The 24,873-nt window shown below is 36.2% G+C and overlaps 1 protein-coding gene across 1 annotated transcript in view; it reads left to right on the top strand.

Annotated features, from left to right (window-relative positions):
* LOC117722660 (vomeronasal type-2 receptor 116-like) overlaps nucleotides 1-20,576 on the top strand; it is a 29,527-nt gene extending 8,951 nt beyond the window's left edge. Inside the window, exons 2-6 of the mRNA XM_034521917.1 lie at nucleotides 2,474-2,765; nucleotides 3,393-4,199; nucleotides 5,287-5,514; nucleotides 5,845-5,974; nucleotides 19,669-20,576. Of these exons, the coding sequence (XP_034377808.1) occupies nucleotides 2,474-2,765; nucleotides 3,393-4,199; nucleotides 5,287-5,514; nucleotides 5,845-5,974; nucleotides 19,669-20,576 (2,365 nt within the window). The remainder of the gene's footprint in view (nucleotides 1-2,473; nucleotides 2,766-3,392; nucleotides 4,200-5,286; nucleotides 5,515-5,844; nucleotides 5,975-19,668) is intronic.
* Nucleotides 20,577-24,873: the final 4,297 nt, after the last annotated feature.

Below are 24,873 nucleotides of genomic sequence, written 5' to 3'. Positions count from 1 at the left end.
TGCACTGTCAAAGAAATAACAAATGGAATGAGAGAAAAGGACAGTACATCACAAAGACATCTTCCTCTAGCCTATAAATGACTATATAGAGGTTTACATAAAGTGTATGTTAGTAAGAATTGCATAACACATGAACACACAAATAAATGATATTAACAAATATGGACACAGAGTACAAAATATACACATTCAATGTAAGATCAGAATGATAAAAGTTAAACAATTATGTTCAAAATCAAATAAATTTTGAAAAATACCCTAGTTACCTGTAGTTTATAGAATTACAAACGAATACCAGGTCTGTGCATAGCTTCACCAAGTAAGATGCTAGGTTATCTGTAATAATTAGAGAATATATGTAGGACATAAATGAGATATATGTGGACAAGGGCATACCTGGAATTTGGAATAGAGATAAAAAATTATAATTACAAATAAAATTATAAAAACTAAAGACATTTAATCATTTCTATATTAAGTGTTATTTCATTAAATAAACTGTAAACAAGAAGAGGGAGAAAAAAGAATAATGAGTAGAAAGTTTTTGGGTTATTCCCTTGTGTTTAATACAAAGAATTTGTGATCTAGAACCTACAAAGTGGACAGAAACCTTATTCTTAGATCACTCTTAAAATGTCATGAGCAAATTCAAAAAATCATCAGACCCTACTACAAAACCCTATTCTTAACAGAATTGGAAAATCTGGATAAAATGGACAATATTCTAGATGGATACCAGGTACTAAAGTTAAATCAGGATCAGATAAACTATTTAAACACTCTCATAACACCTAATGAAATGGACTGAGTCACTAAAAGTCTACTAACCATAACCAGACCAAAACAAAGAAACAAAAAAATCCCACCTAGGAAAATTCTATCAAACCTCCAAAGAAGACCTAATACAAATACTCTTCAAATTATTCCACATAATAAAAATGGAAGGAATAGTACCCAATTCCTTCTATGAAACCACAATTATGCTCATTTATTAACCACAAAAAACCTAAAAAAGAAAGAAAAATTCAGAACAATTCCCTTTATGAACACTGATGCAAAAATACTCAATAAAATTTTGGAAATTGAATCCAAGAACATATCAAAAAAATCATTCATCATGATCAAGTAGGCTTTAACAGAGTGATTCAGGGACAGTTCAATATATGGAAATCTATAAACATAGTTCAGTGTATAAACAAACTCAAAGAAAAAAAAACACACGACCATCTCAACAGATGCTGAAAAAGCATTTGAAAATATTCAGCATCCCTTCATAGTAAATGTCTTGGAAAAATCAGGAATTCAAGCGCCATGCCTAAAGACAGTAATACCAATATACAGGAAAACAGTAGGCAACACAAAACTAAATGAAGAGAAACATGCAGCAATTCCACTAAAATCAGGGAGTACACAAGGTTGTCCACTCTCTTCCTATATAGTACTCAGAGTCCTAGCCAGAACAATTAGACAACAAAAGGAGGTCAATGTGATACAAATTTGGAAAGAAAGAAGTCAAAATATCACAATTTTCAGATGATATGATAGTATACGTAACTGATTCCAAAAAATTCCAACAGAAAACTGCTTAAACTGATAAACAACTACAGTATAATGGCTGGATATAAAATTAACTCAAATCAGTAGCCTTCCTCTACTCAAAGAATAAACAGGCCGAGGAAGAAACTAGAAAAATGACACTCTTCACAATCATCACAAATAATATAAAATACCTTGATATGTCTTTAAGACCTCAGAAGATGGAAAGAACTCCCATGCTCATGGATTGACAGGATTAATATTGTAAAAATGGTCATCATGCCAAAAGCAATCTACAGATGCAATGCATTCACTATCAAAATTCCAATTCAAAACTTCATAAAGTTTGAAAGAGCAAATTGCAAATTCATTTGGAATAACAAAAAAACCTAGGGTAGTAAAAACTATTCTCAACCATAAAAGAACTACTGGGGGAATCACCATCCCTGCCTTTAAGCTATATTACAGACTATTACTGACAAAATCTGTGATCATGGCCCCTTAGAAATTCTTGATTTGGTCTGCCAATCCACAGGATATTAATCACTCTTCCAAGAACCATACAAAAATATTTTTTCACTTTTGTGAAGGACAGGCCATTCAAAGTTAAAAGCATGAAATCATTTTCGCTGACTGCCTGCTTCATTATTAGAAGATAGTCTTCTTCCTCTGTGAGCATAATGTAAATACATGAAGGAAGTGATCAAATTTTGAAAATGACCTTAGATTAGGTATCAGCAGTTAAACATAACCACAAACAGACCTACTGATGTCTACAAGAATATTTTGTTGTAGCTGTATCAAATAACAAGGTACAGTTCTAACATGGAAGCTGTGAGTGGGAGCTGTTGCTCAGTGAATGACAGTTATTATATTCAGTTTGAAGTCAATGGTGATGGAAAATTGTTGTATAGTATGTTTCATGTCTGCTACACAGGATCAGTCTCAACAACTACCAATTTGTGATCGCTTTGAAATTTGCCATCGAGGAGATCAATACAAATGCCCTCATTTTACCTAACATGTCTCTGGGATACAGTATTTACACTGTTGGGTCAAGTCAAGAGGATACAATGGAAAATCTCCTTATTTGGCTCACAGGGCAGGTCAAAACCTTGCCAAACTACAACTGCAAAAGTGATGAAAAATCTGTGGCTGTAATCACAGGAACAACATGGGAAATTTCCTCCATAATTGGGACATTGCTGGAACTATATAAACATCCACAGGTGAGATTATATGGATGGGAACAATTAAAGCATTCTCCATTGATGATAACATTTGAATACCAAGGATCAACATAAGTGGGGGAAACGTTGATTCTGTATGATTCAAAATATAACATTTTGGGCTTGATTATGGTCCAGGATTCAAGAATGCATTCTGTAAAATCAAGAAGATAGAAATTTAGAGGCCAGCACCACTTATGTTCCCATGATGGTATAACATACAGAAAAAAGTATGAAATCCAGAGATGGAGAGAGATTCTGCTTCAAGAATGAGTAAGTGGAGGAAAGAAAAGGACACCCAACACACACTTCTTCCCTTCACACATTTTTATGCACATTCATACAAACAACCAATAACAATATTATAAAGTACATGAGCTACATGCTCTGATATTGTTGGTGTAACTATATTTTTTGGTTTGACAAATATAATAATTGCAGGATAACCTCACAAGTATTTATGATATGTGTGAATATTTTAAATAATTTTCTAAACTGGTCTTCAATATTACCGTTTACTCTAAATACAAATTAGACTTTCTATGAATTTATGTTACTGTTTTACACTCATTGATTCTATAATTTCTGAAACTCCTCTTTCATGTAAATCCTTGTTCTCTTTTTCAGCTCACCTTTGGACATTTTGAACCAAGTATGAATGATCCTGGGAAGTTTCCATCTCTGTATCAGATGGCCTCCAAGGACTCTTCTCTGGCCTTAGGCATGGTCTCATTAATTACCCATTTCAGGTGGAATTGGGTTGGGTTAGTCTTCTCAGATGATGAGAAAGGTGTTCACTTTGTCTCAGAGTTGATACCAGAGATGGAAAGAAATGGAGTTTGTGTGGCTTTTATGGAAATGATCTCAGTTGGACATATGTTCAGTATGACAGAATTTGATGTCTATAATAGCCCAGTTGTGAGGAACTCAGTAAAAGTTGTTATCATTTATGGTAACACTGACTCTTCTTTAGGTGTGCTCTTTAGAAGATGGGAACATATATTTCCATGGAGAATCTGGGTCACTACTTCAAAATGGGAAGTCATCAGTGCTATGAGACATTTCATTCTTGACTCATTCCATGGAACTCTCATATTTTCACAACACCATGGCGAGATTTCTACTTTTAAAGAGTTTGTAAAGGCAGTGAGCCCTTCCAAATACCCAGATGACATCTTTCTTGCAAGGTTGTGGGAGATTTACTTTAATTGTGCAATATCTAATGTTACGTGTAAATCTTTAAAACATTGTTCTTCTAGAGGTTCCTTAGAATTTTTACCTTGGTATCACTTTGACATGGCAATGACTGATGGCAGTTACCATATATATAATGCTGTGTATGCTGTAGCCCACACACTTCACAAGATGCTTATACACCAAGTAGACATACATGGAATGAAAAATCGCAGAAGAATGAAATTTGCTTCCTGGAAGGTAATGTCTTTTCCTATGTATTCTGAATCTATGTCACCAAGTTAACTTTTAAAAATGTCATCAAAAATGCTCTCAACAAGTACCTTGGAATTCTTTTTCAAAAAAGATGCTTTGTAGATTGTTTTATGCTTAAAGAAAAATGTTGACCTGTGTAAAAATCATAATTAAGATGCCAACATCAGAGAAGAAAATATTAAAAGCACAGGAAAAATGTTTAAGTGAAAAAGGCCAACTGTTTCCTACTATACTAAGGACCTCAACTGGAATCTGTAATCTCTTTGCAGGAAGTTCTTAAATATGAACATGGCATGAAATGACAATTCAAGGCCATAAATATTGCATTGTGCCATCAAATAAAACAATTCTAAAACATAAAAGATAACTATGTCTAATATATATATATATATATATATATATATATATATATATATATATATACTATTTTTGTTTTATTTACATTTGGTGTAATAAAATGTGTGCACAAATTCCCCTTCCAATGAGAAAGGGATTATTTTACTCATGATACAGGTTTATAAGTCCTCACTTGGAAGAAATCAAATTGGCAGAGATTTGAAGCAGCTCACCATATTAACATCCACCAAGAGCAGGGAGCAATGAATATGTTATTGCTCAGCTGACTCACTCCAATATATTTGGTCATGGCTCTGCTCAGGAAATGAACCTGATTGAAATCAGAGTGGATTTTATGCCTTAATTAAACCAAGTTAGAAAGTTTCTCATAGATGTGCTCAGAGCCCTAATTATGCTTTACAGGTTTTCAACTGAGTCCTTGTGCCTAGATGATTGTAGAAATTTCAGGGTCACAATTAAAACTAAACATCATAAATTTTGCTAATTGGTGCTAAAAACTAGTAGATTGATTAACAACTTTGGATTTATCTGAAAAGTCTGTTCACATATTATTAGGCTGATTATGATGTTACTTTATTGTTAGTATTCTTTTTGTTTTATACATGTAATGATGCTTTATTTTGATCTAGATATTAATAAAATAAACAAAATGGCATAATTTTACTTTTTGTCTTAACAATGACCATGCCTATCACAAATCATGCATCTCACTTAGTTAAACCACCTACTGAAGACCATTCAATTCATGAATCCAAGTGGAGACCTAGTAACACTGAATCCTTCAAAAAAATTGTATGTAGAATATGACATTCTGAACTTCTGGAATTTTCCACAAGGTCTTGGACATAAAGTAAAAGTAGGAATGTTTTCTCCATATTTGCCACCTGGTCAACAATTGTCATTATCTGAGGAAAGTATAGAGTGGAGTACAGGACTGGGACAGGTGGGTGGACTCTCAATTTTGCTTAGGCTTATCCTTCTCCAGAGTTAAAAGATGCCTTTAGTGCTGCATTTACAAATCATTTCCCACATTCAAGTATTCTATTTGTACATTTTTCATTACCAAGATTTAACACATACTTCCATGTGTATTCACAATGCTAAACATTATGTTTTTGCATGTATATTTATGTGTACTATATATATCCTGTTATATCATTTATCTATAATCTCATCAATTAACTAGTGTAGGTTTCATCAAAAGTCTAATAGCCTAATGAAATTCAGTTACCAAATTAATTCTTATATATCCTGATATCTCTTATTTTGTTAGACTCCCATGTCTGTATGCAGTGAAAGTTGTAGACCTGGATTCAGAAAATCTCTTCAGGATGGCAAGGCTCTATGTTGTTTTGATTGCACCCTCTGCCCAGAAAATGAAATCTCCAATGGAACAGGCAAGTGTATGCATTTCAGCTAGGTTCCAACTTCTGTTTGTCATCTGTGTATTGAAGTAAAAGCCATAAAAAAGATTCTTGCAGTAATTTCCAATTACAATAAATCCATATAAATACACACAACTCAGTTATTATATTCATGAGCTATATGCCTAGATAGAGCAGATCTATTACTATAGTAATTTATTCCCCAGCTATGAGACCCATTTTTACTTGTAGTGTCTACTGGCCACATCATTCTGCTCCATTTTCACTTTCTCTAATTCCATCTGCTTCCCTTCCTTTACTTCTCTGTCTACCTTCTCCCACTCTCGAATAAACATAGATATTCCACCAAAAGCAATCCGACCCACAGATTCCATCCCCTAGAGCAAGTACACTTGGTCATACATTTTCATTACCATTTTACTCACAATAGTCCAGCAAAGAAAACATTCTGTTTATTCATTAATTGATGAATACATAATATGGTTTTATACATATATGCAACAAAGGATTATATGGTTAATAAAAAATTCTCAGTTACATGGATGGAAAACGTATTCTCCGGGTGAACTTATACAGATAATGTAATACAAATGTCAGAGATTCTTTCTTACATATATAGATATAAAGATGATAGATGATGATGATAAATAGAGAAGATAAAGAAGAGATAGAGAAAACAATACAAACACAAACAGAGACACACACAAACATATACACATCCATACACATCCATACACACACACACACACACACACACACACACACACACACACACACACACACGTATCATTGAAACTTTAGATAAAATTTCAATTTAGAGTTCCGATAGAAGTCATGCAACTAGGGAGATTCAGTGAGGAAGAGGTTTTTGGGAAATAGGGGACAGAGTGTCAATGAAATGAAGTTAAATAATGGAGTGATGAAGCAAGAAATACTGTGCAAGGTCAGAAATTAATGAGCAGATTAGAGAGGTATAACACAGGAAGTTATAAATAACACAATAAGTTTTTGACAAAGTTCTGGAGAACCATATTCCAGTAGAAGCTCATGAACTGTAGGCTACAGACTTAGAGAGAGTTTCAGTGTAATAAACCAGTATGGGGAAACACCTTCCTGATTCATCACAGGCTGTCTAATAAAAAAGTAAACAAGTATGGACTTTTTTTTTTTGTTGTTTCAACAGTTTGGTCAGTGGAATCCCTTATAGAACCTCGAAAATTACAAGTGAATTTTTCAGGTTTTGGTCATTTTCGTGAACTTGATGGTAGTGACTATAAGCGTGAGATATGAGACATAGAGGAGGCAAGCAAAAATTGACTTTGAAGTTCTTTCCCTACTAACAAGATGACACAGGAAGTTTTCAATACACAATACTGGAAGAAAAATTATCATCATTATTAGTGTTATGTATTTGTTTTCTCCATAATAAAGAGCAGAAAGATATAGGATGATATAAAGGCAGTAAAATTCCTATCCCACAAAAAGTTTCTTAAGTTCAATATGTAAAGTAAAAGGTTTCTGGAATTTCCTGAATCTTAACAAATACATTAGAAATCTCCATCTGAAAGTAAATATAAACAGGGAGGAATATGGAGAGAAACTAAAAGACAAAAGAAGCTGCACAGAAAAGTGATTATCCAAGATGACTGAGATGAAGCTGCCTGAAATTTATGATATAAAATTCAAGTTCCTTGCTTTTGTGAGCCATCACTCCTCTTGGGGTGGGCTTGTAATGATGGAGTTCCATGAGAAAATTCTTATCCACTTTTCTAGTGCTATGAAAATTCATTTATAAGGCAACTTATGAATCATTTAATTTTGGCATCATGTTTGTAGGTGACGTTAGTGTTTATGACCAACATGTTTGGGAGTCAGACAATAAACTAGCTGACACATTGTTGGAGACATAGGTGAGAGCTTATATGTGATTCACTGGGTGTGAGGGGTTAGAAGAGAGACAGAGAGACAGAGAGACAGTGAGAATATGGCATAGTTGGTCTTATAAATATTCATCAGATTGGCACACTTCAGCCATCAATCTGAAATCTCATAAACCTAAATATTTTCACAACACAAACCAAGGATTCTGATATAGGAGCCTATAGGGGCCATTCTCATTCAGCCTACCATAAGTATTATTTTCTCCTATTTCTCCCATAAAAATAATTCCTGTAAGTTTCCTGAGTAAAGCTCACTGACTTTAAAAATTATATTTTGATGGTATCCTTACATTAGTCTTCTATAGGATCCTTATCTGGAGTGAGGATATGTCTACCAAGGAATAGTGTCACCCAACACATAACTATCTTTGAACATTTTGTGGTAAAATAATGACTGTCCTCAGATGTTATGCTCACTGACATACAATACTTTGGGAAATGACCAACCACCTTCTTGTTTCATTAAAACCCCATAACAAATATCTGGTACAATTGTCTTGGATAAAGTATGTAGCTGGTCTAGGGAAAATACTGTACTTTCATTTTATTAAATAAACATAGTAATAAATCCTTCCTGATGTTACACATATACCCATAATTACAGAAGTACAGCTGATTCTTTTCTATTCTATTTTCACATAAGCCAATGTGACGTTACTGATACATACATGTTCACAAAGCAACTGGGACTGTATACACAGTTAAACAAAGATCAAGCCAGGCAAATTCCTTGAATGATTGACTTACTGGATCATGAAAACACACCCTTAAGTGAGATGAAATTGGCAGTGTAGCATGAGTCAGTTTTCCTTGTATATCTGTTTTCTGAGGGGCTAGTTAGAAAACCAGTTTTGAGAATAATAGCGAAGGTGTTGGATATGAATGAAAAGGGTTAGGGATGTCAAAAATGCATATAATTATTTAGGAAAGTCACCGAAAAGAACAAGATAGATGACAGATATATAGATAGATAAATGATAGATAATTTGTGTATGTTTTTTATTTAATATTTTATTTACATTTAAGATGCCATCCCCTTTCCCCATTTCCCCTCCCTAGAAAAACCCCTGTCCCATGCCCCCCCTTTCCTTTTTGCTTTTATACAATTTTTTAAAATGTTAATCAAAGGATTTATAAGTTTGGTAATGCTCAATCAGAAGCGTAACCCAATACCCAACCTAGATATAAAAACTATCTTTGACTGGTGGAGACCTGTGAACATCTGCCTCCATGCCCCCTCTCTCTTTCTCTCTCTCATCACCTAGCTTCTCCTCTCCTTCATCTTCTCTCCTTACTCCATCTCTTCCTCTCAATACTCCTTCCCACTTAGCTCCTCCTACATATCACTCTTCCTGTTAATGTAAAACTTTTCTCTCAAAATACAATTAGAGCATACTTATTCCTAATTGTACCAGTGGGGTACAAGATAGTCCTAATACCCAGTCCAACATTTTGTTGACTAACCAGAACCTCTGTCATCTCTTCTAACTAAAACACTTACTTTTGATCCTGGCTTTTCTTTTGGCTTTAGAATGAATGTCAGCTGAAAACCATCCACTCAGATCTTTTCTCTCAAAGTAAATAGCCAGGATTGGATATGAGACTATAGGTCTTCAACCCCGTCAGAAATCCAGAATGACTGAGTTAACTGAAATTTTGGGAAGCACTAAACATAGCTTCTAAAACTTAGCCAATTAATAGAGACCGCTGAACACCTGGAAAGCCCCTATACTACCTAACGTTGGAGCATCAAATCTTCAGCCTTCTGGCCCAGAGTCATCTGACAGACCTTAGTGATGCAGGATTATTAAGGGCTGATTACTCTGTCTAGGCAGATATAATCAGTCAACTATTCTGCATATGTGTCCTTTTCTGGACAGTAATTTGTCTGTAGATGGAAAGAGGCAATTCTTGCCTAGTGGCTGTTACCACACAACTGGAGTAACTCCAAGGATGCTCAGTTTCTTCTTAGAATCCACAACAGGAAGCTGTCAGGAGCAGACAGGTCTCTAATCAGAATGGACATTCATATATAAATATTTGTAGCGTCAATTCTGTGGACTTCTGATGTTTTGAAAACCAGCTATCCATGTAAGGTAACCTGGACTGTTGTCTGTTCACTCCTCTCAGCTATTTCTAAATAAAATATGGGAAACCTCCTAACAATAAATCAAAGCCATGAATTTGCTATAGTCCCTTAACTCATAGGTTAACCATCCCAAATCAGTTAAAACAGTTAAAGAAGGACTGGGTCTAGGCCTTGTATTCCTAAATGTGTTATACAGGCACAATGCCCATGAGAGTGAGTATCAATATTCATCTCACTTTTATATTAATAAGAGGCTCGTACCAATGAAAACCTTAAATTTGAAATCAAAGTAAATTTTGTACCATTTAAGAAATTATAACTTCATCTAGATAATAATTATACAGATTTCTACCAATAGGTTATGGCTATGCAATAAGTCCTAGCTAATCCTCCCTGTTCCAACAAAACCACTACTTTTCCCTAGAAAGACAGATCATTATTAACCACATTAGTCCCCAAGCCCAGGGAATAGGGGTTGACTCTTCTTTAACTTTTTCAAGCTGATTAGGGGCGTTGAGATATTAGAAGAGGGGTGGGGGGAAGAGTAAGTTGATAAGCCTCTGATGCTGTGTCTTCACTAAATCCAGATGGAATTCCAGGACATCAGAGGTTTGGGCAGGTCTGCTCAGTATGCTTGATGAGTAGATACACCACGGCTGTGTATTCTGCAATATACAATTCTCAGAACAAGTTTTAGTATCAAGAAAAAAAATTTCCTCCCTGCCCCCAGGGGGCTGACATTTTTTAAAGATGTTGGTTCTAACAACTTTTCTTTTTTTTCCCCTTTTTAAAATTGGTTGTAATATTTAATTTCAGATTTTATCCCCTTACCCCACTTCCTCCCACCACTCAAAAACCTCCTATCCTGTCCCCCTCCTCATGCTTCTATGAGGCAGTGACCACACCCACCCACCCCCACTATCCCCTCCCCACCCTCAAATTCTCCCCCCCCACTCTGTGTTTATTTTTTATGGAACCAAGAAATTCCTCTCCCACCTATGCTCGACAAGGCCATCCTCCCCTACATATACCACTGGAGTCTTGGATCCCTCCCTATGTGTTCCCAGGCTGGTGGTTTAGACCCTGGGGGGCTCTGGTTGTTTGGTATTGTTGCTTTCCTCCTGGGGTCACAAACCCTTTCTGCTCCTTCAGTCCTCTCTCTAAGTTCTCCATTGGGAAACCCCTGATCATATCAGTGGTTAACTGTGAGCATCGTCCTCTGAGTGTGTTAGTCTTTGGCAGACCTCTAAAAAGACAGCTATATCATGTTCCTCAGATTATGCACTTCCAGCCATCCACAACAGTGGATGTACAGCTTAGGTGGCTGTACATGGGATGAATACCCAGGTGGAATGGTCTCCTGATGGCCCCTCCTTCAGTTTCTGTCCCATGTTTTGTTTCCGTATTTGCTCCCTTGAGCATTTTTGTTACTCATTCTAAGTAGAACTGAGTCATCCCCTGTTGGTCTTCCTTCTTCATGAGCTTCATGTGGTCTGCGGTTTGAGTCTTCGCTAATCCTAGCTTTTGGGCTAACATCCGCTTAACAGTGAATAAATGCCCTGTGTGTTCCTTTGGGATTGGGTTAACTCACTCAAGATGATAATTTCTAGATCCATCCATTTACCTAAAAATTTCTCGAACTCATTATTTTTAATAGCTGAGTAATACTCCATTGTGTAGATGTACCACATTTTTTGTATCCATTCCTCTGTTGAGGGACATCTTGGTTCTTTCCAGCTTCTGGCTATTATAAATAAGGCTGCTATGAACATAGTGGAGCATATGTCTTTATTATATGTTGGAGCATCTTCTGGGTATATGCCCAGGAGTGCTATAGCTGGATCCTCAGGTAATGCTATGTCCAGTTTTCTGAGGAAACCCCAGACTGATTTCCAGAGTGGATGTACCAGCTTGCAATCCCACCAGCAATGGAGGAGTGTTCCTCTTTCTCCGCATCCTCGCCAGCATCTACTATCACCTGAGTTTTTGATCTTAGCCATTCTGATTGGTGTGAGGTGGTATCTCAGGGTTGTTTCGATTTGCATTTCCCTGATGACTAAGGATGTGGAGCATTTCTTAAGGTGCTTCTCAGCCATTCGAGTTTCCTCTGTTGAGAATTCTTTGTTTAGCTCTGTATCCCATTTTTGATAGGGTTATATGGTTGTCTGGAGTATAATTTCTTGAGTTCTTTGTATATCTTGGATATTAGCCCTCTATCGGATGTAGGATTGGTTAGGATCTTTTCCCAATCTGTTGGTTGCCGATTTGTCTTATTGACAATGTCCTTTGCCTTACAGAAGCTTTGCAATTTGATGAGGTCCCATTTGTCAATTCTTGATCTTAGAGCATAAGCCATTGGTGTTCTGTTCAGGAACTTTTCCCCTGTGCCTAGGTATTCAAGGGTCTTCCCCAACTTCTCTTCTATTAGTTTCAGTGTATCTGGTTTTAAGTTAAGGTCTTTTATCCACTTCGATTTGAGCTTTGTACAAGGAGATATGAATGGATTGATTTGCATCCTTCTACATGTTGACCTCCAGTTGAACCAGCACCATTTGCTGAAAATGCTGTCCGTCTTCCACTGGATGGTTTTAGCTCCTTTGTCAAAGATCAAGTGACCATAGGTATGTGGGCTCATTTCTGGATCTTCAGTTCTATTCCATTGATCTTCATGCCTGTCTCTGTACCAATACCATGCAGTTTTTATTACTATTGCCCTGTAGTATAGGTTGAGGTCAGGGATGGTGATTCCCCAGAAGTTCTTTTGTTGTTGAGAATAGTTCTCGCTATCCTGGGTTTTTTGTTGTTCCAAATAAATTTGCAAATTGCTCTTTCTATCTCTATGAAGAATTGATTTGGAATTTTGATGGGGATTGCATTGAATCTATAGATTGCTTTTGGCAAGATGGCCATTTTTACTATATTAATCCTGCCAATCCAGGAACATGGAAGATCTTTCCATCTTCTGAGATCTTCTTCGATTTCTTTCTTCAGAGACTTGAAGTTCTTGTCATACAGATCTTTCACTTGCTTAGTTAGATTCACTCCAAGATATTTTATATTATTTGTAACTATTGTGAAGGGTGTCATTTCCATAACTTCTTTCTCAGCCTGTTTATCTTTTGAGTAGAGGAAGGCTACTGATTTGTTTGAGTTGATTTTATATCCAGCCACTTTACTGAAGTTGTTTATCAGGTTTAGGAGTTCTCTGGTGGAAGTTTTAGGGTCACTTAAGTATACTATCATATCATCTGCAAATAGTGAAATTTTGACTTCTTCCTTTCCTATTTGTATCCCTTTGACTTCCTGTTGTTGTCTAATCCCTCTAGCTAGGACTTCCAGTACTATATTAAATAGGTAGGGTGAGAGTGGGCAGCCTTGTCTGGTCCCTGATCTTAGTGGGATTGCTTTAAGTTTCTCTCCATTTAGTTTGATGTTGGCTACTGGCTTGCTGTATATTGCTTTTACTATGTTTAGGTATGGGCCTTGAATTCCTAATCTTTCCAAGACTTTTAACATGAAGGGATGTTGTATTTTGTCAAATGCTTTCTCAGCATCTAGTGAGATGATCATGTGTTTTTTTTTTTTCTTTGAGTTTATTTATGTAGTGGATTAAATTGATGGATTTCTGAATATTGAACCATCCCTGCATTCCTGGGATAAAGCCTACTTGATCATGATGGATGATTGCTTTGATGTGTTGTTGGATTTGGTTTGCAAGAATTTTATTGAGTATTTTTGCATCGATATTCATAAGAGAGATTGGTCTGTAGTTCTCCTTCTTCGTTGGGTCTTTGTGAGGCTTAGGTATGAGCGTAATTGTAGCTTCATAGAACGAATTGGGTATTGTTCCTTCTGTTTCTATTCTGTGGAATAGTTTGAAGAGAATTGGTATTAGGTCTTCCTGGAAGGTCTGATCGAATTCTGCACTAAAACCATCTGGTCCCGGACTTTTTTTTGGTGGGGAGGTTTTTAATGACTGCTACTATTTCTTTAGGGGTTATGTGACTGTTTAGATGATTTATCTGCTCCTCGTTTAATTTTGGTACCTGGTATCTATCTAGAAAAGTGTCCATTTCATCCAGATTTTCCAATTATGTTGAGTATAGGCCTTTGTAATAGGATCTACGATTTTTTAATTTCCTCTGTTTCTGTTGTTATGTCTCCCTTTTCAGCTCCAATTTTATTAATTTGAGTACTGACTCTGCGCCCTTTGGTTAGTCTGGCTAAGGGTTTGTCTATTTTGTTGATTTTCTCAAAGAACCAGCTCCTGGTTTTGTTGATATTTTGTATAGTTCTTTCTGTTTCTACTTGGTTGATTTCAGCCCTGAGTTTGATTATTTCCTGTCGTCTAACTCCTCTTGGGTATATTAGCTTCTTTTTGTTCTAACGCTTTCAGGTGTGCTGTCAATTTATTAATGTACGTTCTTTCCATTTTCTTTTTGTGGGCACTTAGAGCTATGATTTTTCCTCTTAGTACTGCTTTCATGGAGTCCCACAAATTTTGATATGATGTGTCCTCATTTTCATTTAAAATCTATAAAGTCTTTAATTTCTTTCTTTATTTCTTCCTTGACCAAGTTATCATTGAGTAGAGCATTGTTCAGTTTCCACGTGTATGTGGGCTTTCCGTTGTTTTTGTCCAAGTCAAAGACAAGTCTTAGTCCATGGTGGTCTGATAGGGTACAAGGGATTATTTCAATCTTTTTGTATCTGTTGAGGCCTGTTTTGTGACCAATTATATGGTCTATTTTGGAGAAGGTACCATGAGGTGCTTAGAAAAAGGTATATTCTTTTGTTTTAGGATGGAATGTTCTATAGATGTCAGTTAAGTCCAATTGGTTCATAACTTCTGTTAGTTTCATTGTGTCTCGGTTTAGTTTCTGTTTCCATGATCTGTCCATAGCTAAGAGTGGGGTGTTGAAATCTCCCACTATTATTGTGCGAGGTGCAAAGTATGCTTTAAGGTTTAGTAAAGTTTCTTTTATGTATGTGGGTGCCCTGGTATTTGGAGCATAGATGTTCAGAATTGCAAGTTCCTCTTGGTACATTTTTTTCTTTGATGAATATGAAGTGTCCTTCTTTATCTTTTTTGATTACTTTTGGTTGAAAAACGATTTTATTTGATACTAGAATTGCTACTCCAGCTTGTTTCTTGGGGCCATTTGCTTGGAAGATTGTTTTCCAACCTTTTACTCTGAGGTAGTGTCTGTCTTTTTCACAAAGGTGTGTTTCCTGTATGCAGCAGAATGTTGGGTCATGTTTATGTATCCAATCTGATAGTCAATGTCTTTTTATTGGAGAATTGAGTCCATTGATATTGAGAGATATTAAGGAAAAATGAATGTTGTTTCCTGTTATTTTTGTTATTGGCGGTGGTATTATGTTTGTATAGCTACCTTCTTTTAGGGTTGTTAGAAGATTAGTTTCTTGCTTTTTCTCGGTTGTAGTTTCCCTCCTTGTGTTGGAGTTTTCCACCAATTATCCTTTGAAGGGCTGGATTTGTGGTAAGATATTGTGTAAATTTGGATTTGTCATGGAATATTTTGGTTTCTCCATCAATATTGATTGAGAGTTTTGCTGGGTAAAGTAGTCTGGGCTGGCATTTGTGTTCTCTTAGGGCCTGTATGATATCAGTCCAGGATCTTCTGGCTTTTATAGTCTCTGGTGAGAAATCTGGTGTAATTCTTATGGGTCTGCCTTTATATGTTACTTTATCATTTTCCCTTACTGCTTTTAGTATTTTTTCTTTGTTTTGTATATTTTATGTTTTGATTATTATGTGACGAGAGGTATTTCTTTTCTGGTCTAGTCTATTTGGGGTTCTGTAGGCTTCTTGTATATTTAAGGACATCTCTTTCTTTAGGTTAGGGAAGTTTTCCTCTATAATTTTGTTGAAGATACTTACTGGCCCTTTAAGTCGGGAGTCTTCACCCTCATCTATACCTATTATCTTTAGGTTTGGTCTTCTCATTGTGTCCTGGATTTCCTGGATGTTTTGGGTTAGGAGCTTTTTGCATTTTGCATTTTCTTTGACAGTTGTGTCAATGTTTTCCATGGTGTCTTCTGCACATGAGATTCTCTCTTCTATCTCCAGTATTCTGTTGGTAATGCTTGCATCTATGACCTCTGGTCTTTTTCTTAGGTTTTCTATCTCCAGAGCAGTCTCCTTTTGAGATTTCTTTATTGCTTCTACTTCCATTTTTAGATCCTGGACATGGATATGGAGTCTCCACAGTGGTAGACCAGCTAGGTGTTTGCTGTTCTGAATGTAGTTGCTCCTCTAGGATGCGTCGGGATATGGTGTCCCCTGCTCTGCTGCTCTGCGGGCCCTGTCCTCACTAGGATGCCTGCAGCTCTATGGTCCTTGACCTCTCTTGGGTGCCTCTGCAGCTCTTCGGTCTGTGACCTGTGAACTCCCTTGGGTGCCTCTGGACTCAGTTTCCAGAGGGGAACAGATTGGCCGGGAGACTGCTCGAGCCACTGGTATCCGGGCCAGAGGCGGAAGGGGTGTGGTACTCTGCAGGGGCAAGGTCTGGATTCCTGGTGCCTTCTGGGGGGCTCTCTACTGCCAGTTGTGCTTCCAAGGCCTAGGGCTGTGGGCGGGTTCTCCTACCTTCTGCTCTGCGATCCGTGCCCTCCCTAGGGTGCCTCCGAACTCGATAATCTGTGTATGTATATGTGTATATGTATATGATGTATATGGATAAATATACAATGTATGTGTATATGTATACATACAGGGATACATATACATAAATGTGTATGTGCATACATACATACATACATACACATATACATGAATGTACCACAATCCTAATGCAATATGACATATTCTTTGGAACCTAAAGTTATGTAGCATACAAAGACCTAAATACAGGCAAAATGACAATTCATATAACATTTAAAAATTATGAAAATTAAAAAGATGTTGAGATACAAATTTTTTTTAAATAATTTTTGAGATTTAAATACAATTACATTTATCTTCTTAATTTTCTTATTCCAAACCTATCATATAAACCTTGATTCTCTCCTTCTAGTTCATGGCCTCCATTTTTTAATTATTCAAAGCTTGATTATATGTACACCTTTATACAACAAATTACTAATTATAACCTTCTCAATCCATATAATGTTACTTGCATATATATTTTCAGAGCTAACTATTTGGAATTAGACAACTAATTGCTATGCTTTTCCTTGATGAAGACAACATATATAGTTTTAATGAACTTTACTAATCTGGTATGATAATGATTCATTCTACAGCAAAAGTTCACCTGATAAAAACACCAGTATTAGATGTGAGAAAACTTCTTAGAGTTGTTCATCAGTGCTGTTCAAAGGACTACCAAAATACATTGATTATTGCTGATTTCCCTTATTTCCCCAAGAGTCTGAAGGCAAATCTCTACTGATGAAAGTACCATGTACTTCAGAGAAGGGTCCTGATATACCTGAGCTACAACTAACACAAGTGTGCCCTCCCTAAGTACCATATCTAATGGTACCAGGTGGCATTATGAAAACTTCCAAGGGAGCAAGACAGCCAACAGTCCTAACCCAATTAAATGTTTGAGCCACATCATTTACTATTATGGTATTATACCCCATAAAGATGCAGCAACAGAACACATATCTTTGTCCAGATCAACATCTCCCTAACTGGATATAAGATATGTGCAACATTACAGATAATATGCCTGGTATTGGAAACTGAGCTCACTAATTAGCAATAATAAAACCATATTTATTGTGTGACAATTTACAACCACTAATTTAATAAACCAACCTAATAATTTCTAAAATCAAACTGTAAGTATTTGTGGTAATACGCACAGATTAGTGTATTCTCAAAACCCTCATCATGAAAATTCTCTTGCCAACAAATGTACTCAATTAAAACAAACATAATCAATCAAACTGCAGAGTTGTGGACACAAGTCAGAATGGTAGATATATCTACAAAACATTCTAAAACCCTAGGCTCAGGGAAAATTATGGAAGAGGTAGGAGAGGATTGAAAGTGCCAGGAGAGCAAGAAGTTTTCTGTAAGGGCGGTGGTGGCACACGCCTTTAATCCCAGCACTTGGGAGGCAGAAGCAGGCAGATTTCTGAGTTTGAGGCCAGCCTGGTCTACAGAGTGAGTTCCAGGACAGCCAGGGCTACACAGAGAAACCCTGTCTCAAAAAAAAAAAAAAAAAAAAAAAAAAAAAAAGGAGACGTTTGTTTATATAACACTTCTGGTAATATTGGAAACTGCACCCATAAAGACTCATCACCATGGCCACCTAATGTGAACTGAATTGAGATGACACTGTCAAATATATTGAAGTTTGTGGGAAACGGACCATGTGGCCTTATTCCTACCCAAATCACTATTAGTAACTTTAAAAAGCTGGGACAGAAAGCTGGGAAGCTGAACAAGCTTTATCTATTGTTTGTAACTAAAATAAAAATATTTAATGTTTTCTGTGGTAATATTTATTATTTATATTTAGGGAGAGCATGCTCCTCAAGAAACACGGAATACAACATCCATTTTTTTTTTTTTTTATCATTTTCAAGTAATCTTACTTGGGGTAGTTTTGAAGATTACATGCTTTACAATGAAACACATTATAGGATATGAACAGATTCTATGGTGTAATATAAAATAACTTTGTATTCTATCAAAATTGATGTTAGATAATGCCTTCTACCAAAGGTAATGCAGTAATCATCTTTCCATTACTTTAAAAAAAGACCTTTGACCAAAACGGAAATGTTGGAAGTAACTAATTTACATTGCCTACAGTTTACAGTCTACCATAAAGGGACGTTATAGAAAAAAAATTCAAGGCAGGACTATGGATGTGCAAACTGAAACAGAGATTATAGAGATGCTTACTACCCTGCTCCTTATAAGTCATTTGTTTAATTTGTTTATATAACTTAGAACTTATTTCCCATGCTGACACCACTCACCAGTATCTAGACTTTCTTACAAAAATTGGTAATTATGAATGTACACTGACAAATGTGCCTATTACCCAGTCCTATAAAAACCTTTTCTTTCTTGACATTCCCTTTTCAAATCTGAATTTAGTTTGTGCTAAGTTAAAAAAAAAAAAACAAAAATTAACCCATGAAAAGATGATATTTTTAAAGTATAAGCTTGGAAGATTTTTACTTGGTGTGGCATTTAAACTGAATGATGTGAGTCACACAGTTCTTCATATGTTTTGTAGGGATTTAATTGATGTCTTCTGACATTTGATGAAAGACTAATTACATCCAACAGACAGAAAAACATCCTGGTTCTCAGGAACTATGAAAACCAGCCTATGAGTAATTAATACTTGCTTTTGTGAAATTTCAGCCTAAATTACCATACCATAACAAATATACATGAAAATATATATGTTATATAAACTTGGAAATAAAAATGGGTGTCATGAATACACATGACAAAAGAAGACAATATTGATTTATTTGCTTGATACTAAATGAGAAATGTACTCATTAATGTAATTAAAGGGGCAAAATCTACAAATTAGTAGCCCTTTATTTATTGCCCTCAATTGTCCCAAGAAAAATTGGCTTAAATTTGCCAGTGCTTACTTCTTTGTGAGTGTGAGAGGTGTGACACATGAAAGAAATTCATAGCAGTTGTTCTTATACCACATTAAATTTCTTTTCAGATATTGATCAATGTATAAAATGTGCAGATAATCAATATGCCAACATAGAAAGAACCTACTGCCTCCAAAAAACAGTGACATATTTGGCTTATGAAGATCCCTTGGGGATAACACTGGCATGCATGACTCTGTGCTTTTCTACTATCACCACACTTGTATTTGTGGTTTTTGTGAAGTACAGAAAGACTCCTGTTGTGAAGGCCAATAACAGTACTCTCAGCTACATACTACTCATCTCCCTCACCTTCTGCTTTCTTTGCTCCTTTCTCTTCATTGGTCAGCCCAACACAGCCACCTGCATCTTGCAGCAGACCACATTTGGTGTTGCTTTTACAGTGGCTGTATCTACTATCTTGGCCAAAACCATTACAGTTATCCTGGCCTTCAAGAGCACAACTCCGGGAAGAAGAATGAGAGGATTTCTTAGATCAGGGTCAACCAAATTTATCATTCCCATTTGCACACTTATACAAATTATCTTCTGTGGAATCTTGTTGGTGACTTCTCCTCCTTTTGTGGATGAAGATGCACATTCTCAACATGGTCAGATCATGATTGTGTGCAACAAGGGCTCAGCCACAGCTTTCTACTGCAACCTAGGATATCTTGGGGCTTTGTCCATAGGGAGCTTCACAGTAGCTTTCTTGGCCAGGAACCTGCCAGACACTTTCAATGAAGCCAAGTTTCTGACATTCAGTATGCTGGTGTTCTGCAGTGTATGGATTGCATTTCTCCCTGTCTACCATAGTACTAAGGGGAATGTTATGGTGGCTGTGGAAGTCTTCTCCATCTTGGCCTCTAGTGCAGGGATATTAGGCTGTATTTTTATCCCCAAGTGCTATATTATTTTCATGAGACCTGAAAAGTACTCATTGAAAGTCACAAGGCATAGATTTCAATGGAAATAAGTTGTACTTAAAATACTTAAGTACTTAAATTAAGTACTTAAATTAAAATACTTAAGTACTTAAATACTTTAAGTACTTAAATTAAGTTATGATTTAGTGATTGAGGAGTATCCACAGACATTCTCAGGATAAACTGCAGCAAAGCATAATACACCCCACAAGGCTGGATGATTAGTTACATATTCAGTGTATATGTAAAATTGGAATGTTCTATGTCCTGCAATTAATTATCTTCAGCTATCTTAGCCTTCTAATCAGCTACCTATAACTTATATCTTTATGTGACTTACTGTGGGGCGGTCTGCTATGAGAGGCAGCTGGTTAACTTGTTGAGCATTTTTTGAACCCCAGAGACCCTAAAGGGACGTTAGGAGTTTGGCATTGCTCCTGAGACCCCTGGTTCCTTTCACATAGCTGAGCCACCCACAACCCCTTCCAAAGAGAGGTTTGTGCCCATCAGTCATGAAGCACCAGTAGAGGGCTGACTACAGGCCACAGAGCCTCAAGACATCTCCATATTTATGAGATACCTAAAGGCCAGAAGGCATAGCCAATTAAGCATTTCTTTTCACACCCTTCTCCTTGCAAAAGATATTTAACCTCAGGCCTGCCCTGAGAATACGGTGTATAGCTTCATCTACTTTCCACCATCACAATAAAGACCTTAAGACCATATATTAAGACCCTGGACTACCTCTCCTTTTTGGGGGCCTGCTGTGGGGAACTGTGGAGAAGGTCTTCAACTACTGAGCTGCTGGCTAACCTCTTGCTGATGACCTCTCTACATTACAGCCACAGAGCCCCAGCCAAGACCCAGCCAAGTGACTCACCCTGACCAAAAGTCTCACTCCCTGTGGGAAGTTGCTAGAGCTCATCTTCTCCCCCTAGCCCCTTCAGCTGCAGGTTGATCCAGCTCTTACTCCTAACCCCCAACACTTGTCTCTGTCCTTTTACTGCCTCTCAGAGGTGCCAGACAGCCCAAGGTTTGTCAGTTGGTCCCCAGTCACTGCCTTGGCCTGGGGATCTTCAACCCAAGAGCTCCAGTTCCCACATGATGTCAAACTGTGTTTGCCCTGTTTAGGGAGTGGAAGATCTGTGGCTTCTCACAGCCCAATGTCTGCCCTGATCAGTGTGGAGTAAACACTCCAGTTCCCATGGCTCTGCTTTTCTGAGCCCCAGCCCCAGCCCCTTGTGTTGCAGATATGCGGGACCACAACTCAATACAACAGGACCCATGCCCAAATGCTCTCGTGCACACCACAGCCCAACAACTTACAAATAAATACTTTACAATATACAAAATTATTTATCTTCTACAAAAACGAAATTCAAACTAGTATAAAATAACATTGTACAATAATTATTCCACAAAATTCCCAAGTTTACTGTGGCTTGACCAATTTTTCATGAAATATATTTTTGAAAGTAACTTGGTAATATTTTCTGGGCCTTTGAGCTGAGAATCTTCTCCTTCTATTTCTATTATTAAGAGGTTTGCTCTTTTCATAGTGTAACAAATTTCCTTGAAGTTTTATGTTAAAAAATGTGTGTATTTTTCATTGACTTTGATGTATATCAATTTCTTCCACTGAGTCTTCTGAGATTCTCTCTTCCACTTCTTGTATTCTTTTGGTGATGATTGCATTTGTGGATCATGTTTTTTTTCTACATTTATCATCTACATGATTTTCTACATACTGTTTATTACCATTTTCAGGATGAGAAAATATCTTCAACAAAATCATACAAGAAAACTTCCCTAACCTAAAGAAGTAGATGTCAATGGATGAACACAAAGCATACAGAATACCAAACAGAATGAACCACAAAAGAAAATCCTTACATCACATAATAATCAAAAAACTAAATGTACAGAGCAAAGTAATCAATTTAAAAGCTTAAAGGGAAATAGATCAAGTAACATGTAAAGGATGACTTATCAGAATTACACCTGACTTCTCAACTCAAACTCTAAAAGAAAGAAGGGCTTAGAAAGTTGTTTTTTGGTTTTTTTTTTGTTGTTGTTTTTTGTTTTTTGAAATCCTGAGAGATCACAGTTGTCAGCCGAGACTACTATATCCAGCAAAGTGTTCAATCACCATGGATGGAGAAACCATGATAATCTCTTTCAAAACCAAATTAAACAACACCATTCTAGTAATCCAGCACTAGAGAAGAGGCTAGAAGAAATATAACAACACAAGTAGGTTAACTTGTTTTGTTGTTCTCAAAAACAACAAAATTAAAAAATCTAAACAAATGAAACACACAAGCATGCATGCACACACAGGTGCACACAAAGAGTAACATTACCAATATCAAGATAACTGGATTTAACAACAGTTGGTCATTAATATCTCACAGCATCAAGGGACTCAATTCACCAGTAAAATGACACAGGCTAACAGACTAGATTCATAAATAGGATCCATAATTCTGCTTCAAGTGTGAAACATACTTCAGCAACAAAGGTAGAATCAACAAAGGAGGTGGAATTGCAGGTCCCAGAATCTCAGCATCTCAGAGTATGAATCTTCTTTCATATGAAAGAGTGACAGTATGAAGCTGTCTTTCTCCTCTACCATTCTATAATATACAAACCTTAGAATCAAGACATAGCTCTGTAAAGATATTCACATGGAACAGGCAGGGTGTATGGATCAGTTAAAGAAGATCAATTAAGAAAGACAGAAGATTCACATTAAAGATTAGTGTGATCACATAATCAAACTTTAATATAAATTTATCTGGTTAATAAAAAATGAAAAATTATCAGGTAAGTGGATGAAAAATGTATTCTCTGGATGAAGTTATACAGATAATGTAATGTATTCTCTGGATGAAGTTATACAGATAATGTAATACAAATGCAAGAGATTCTTTCTTACATATATAGATATAAATATGAAACATTGAAATTACTTACTCTTCATGGACTTGCTTTAAAAATATGCATTATAAATGTGTGTTTCTCACATGGACAAAATATGGTGGCAGAACTCCTGAGAATTGAGGTTCAGATAAAAGTCATTTTGTGGATGATGAGTGCCAAATCTTCATTTTCAAAACCTCCTCTGCTCTTAGTTTCTAAGCCATTTTTTCATGCCCTGAACTTCTTAAGAAAAACCCAATGTCTTAATTTTTCATGTATTTCAGGAACAGTACTGGGTACTGGGAAGGTGACCTTATGAGAATGAAGCCTTTTAATGTAATGATAATTCAAGAAATTTTTACATACATACCTTTTTATATATTCCAAATGTTAAATTCTATGAAATTGTGTGAGTATAAGCTGAATAAAATATAACTTATAATCATACAAACCGACCAAATGTGGGTTATCACAAGGAGTTATATTGTTGATTATTAACATTAACTAGCAACATGAAATCTTGGGGGGGGCTCACTCTCAGAGGCATAGGAGAGTGGTGTAAGGTGAAGAACTCTGAAAGGTGGCAACATTTGGAATGCAAATAATTAAAATATTTAATAAAAAAGAATATAGTCTGCACAATTCTTTTGTTTGGCCATATGTAGACATGTAAGTTTCAGTCAGTCCCAGAGCTGTCTATCTCTACAGGGACATATACATCACCACATATACATCACCACATAAACATCACCTATATTCTTGATCTTGTCAATCTCCTCCATGTTTGAAGTCAAGCCTTTTAATGTAATGAAAAAAAAAAACCAAAAAACAACTTTCTAAGCCCTTCTTTCTTTTAGAGTTTGAGTTGAGAAGTCAGGTGTAATTCTGATAAGTCATCCTTTACATGTTACTTGATCTATTTCCCTTTAAGCTTTTAAATTGATTACTTTGCTCTGTACATTTAGTTTTTTGATTATTATGTGATGTAAGGATTTTCTTTTGTGGTTCATTCTGTTTGGTATTCTGTATGCTTTGTGTTCATCCATTGACATCTACTTCTTTAGGTTAGGGAAGTTTTCTTGTATGATTTTGTTGAAGATATTTTCTCATCCTGAAAATGGTAATAAACAGTATGTAGAAAATCATGTAGATGATAAATGTAGAAAAAAAACATGATCCACAAATGCAATCATCACCAAAAGAATACAAGAAGTGGAAGAGAGAATCTCAGAAGACTCAGTGGAAGAAATTGATATACATCAAAGTCAATGAAAAATACACACATTTTTTAACATAAAACTTCAAGGAAATTTGTTACACTATGAAAAGAGCAAACCTCTTAATAATAGAAATAGAAGGAGAAGATTCTCAGCTCAAAGGCCCAGAAAATATTATCAAGTTACTTTCAAAAATATATTTCATGAA

Source organism: Arvicanthis niloticus, chromosome 17 (genome assembly GCF_011762505.2).
Source record: "Arvicanthis niloticus isolate mArvNil1 chromosome 17, mArvNil1.pat.X, whole genome shotgun sequence".
Classification (NCBI taxonomy): domain Eukaryota; kingdom Metazoa; phylum Chordata; class Mammalia; order Rodentia; family Muridae; genus Arvicanthis; species Arvicanthis niloticus.
Note: the sequence above shows the minus strand (reverse complement) of the source record. Positions and strands in the feature narration are given on the sequence as shown.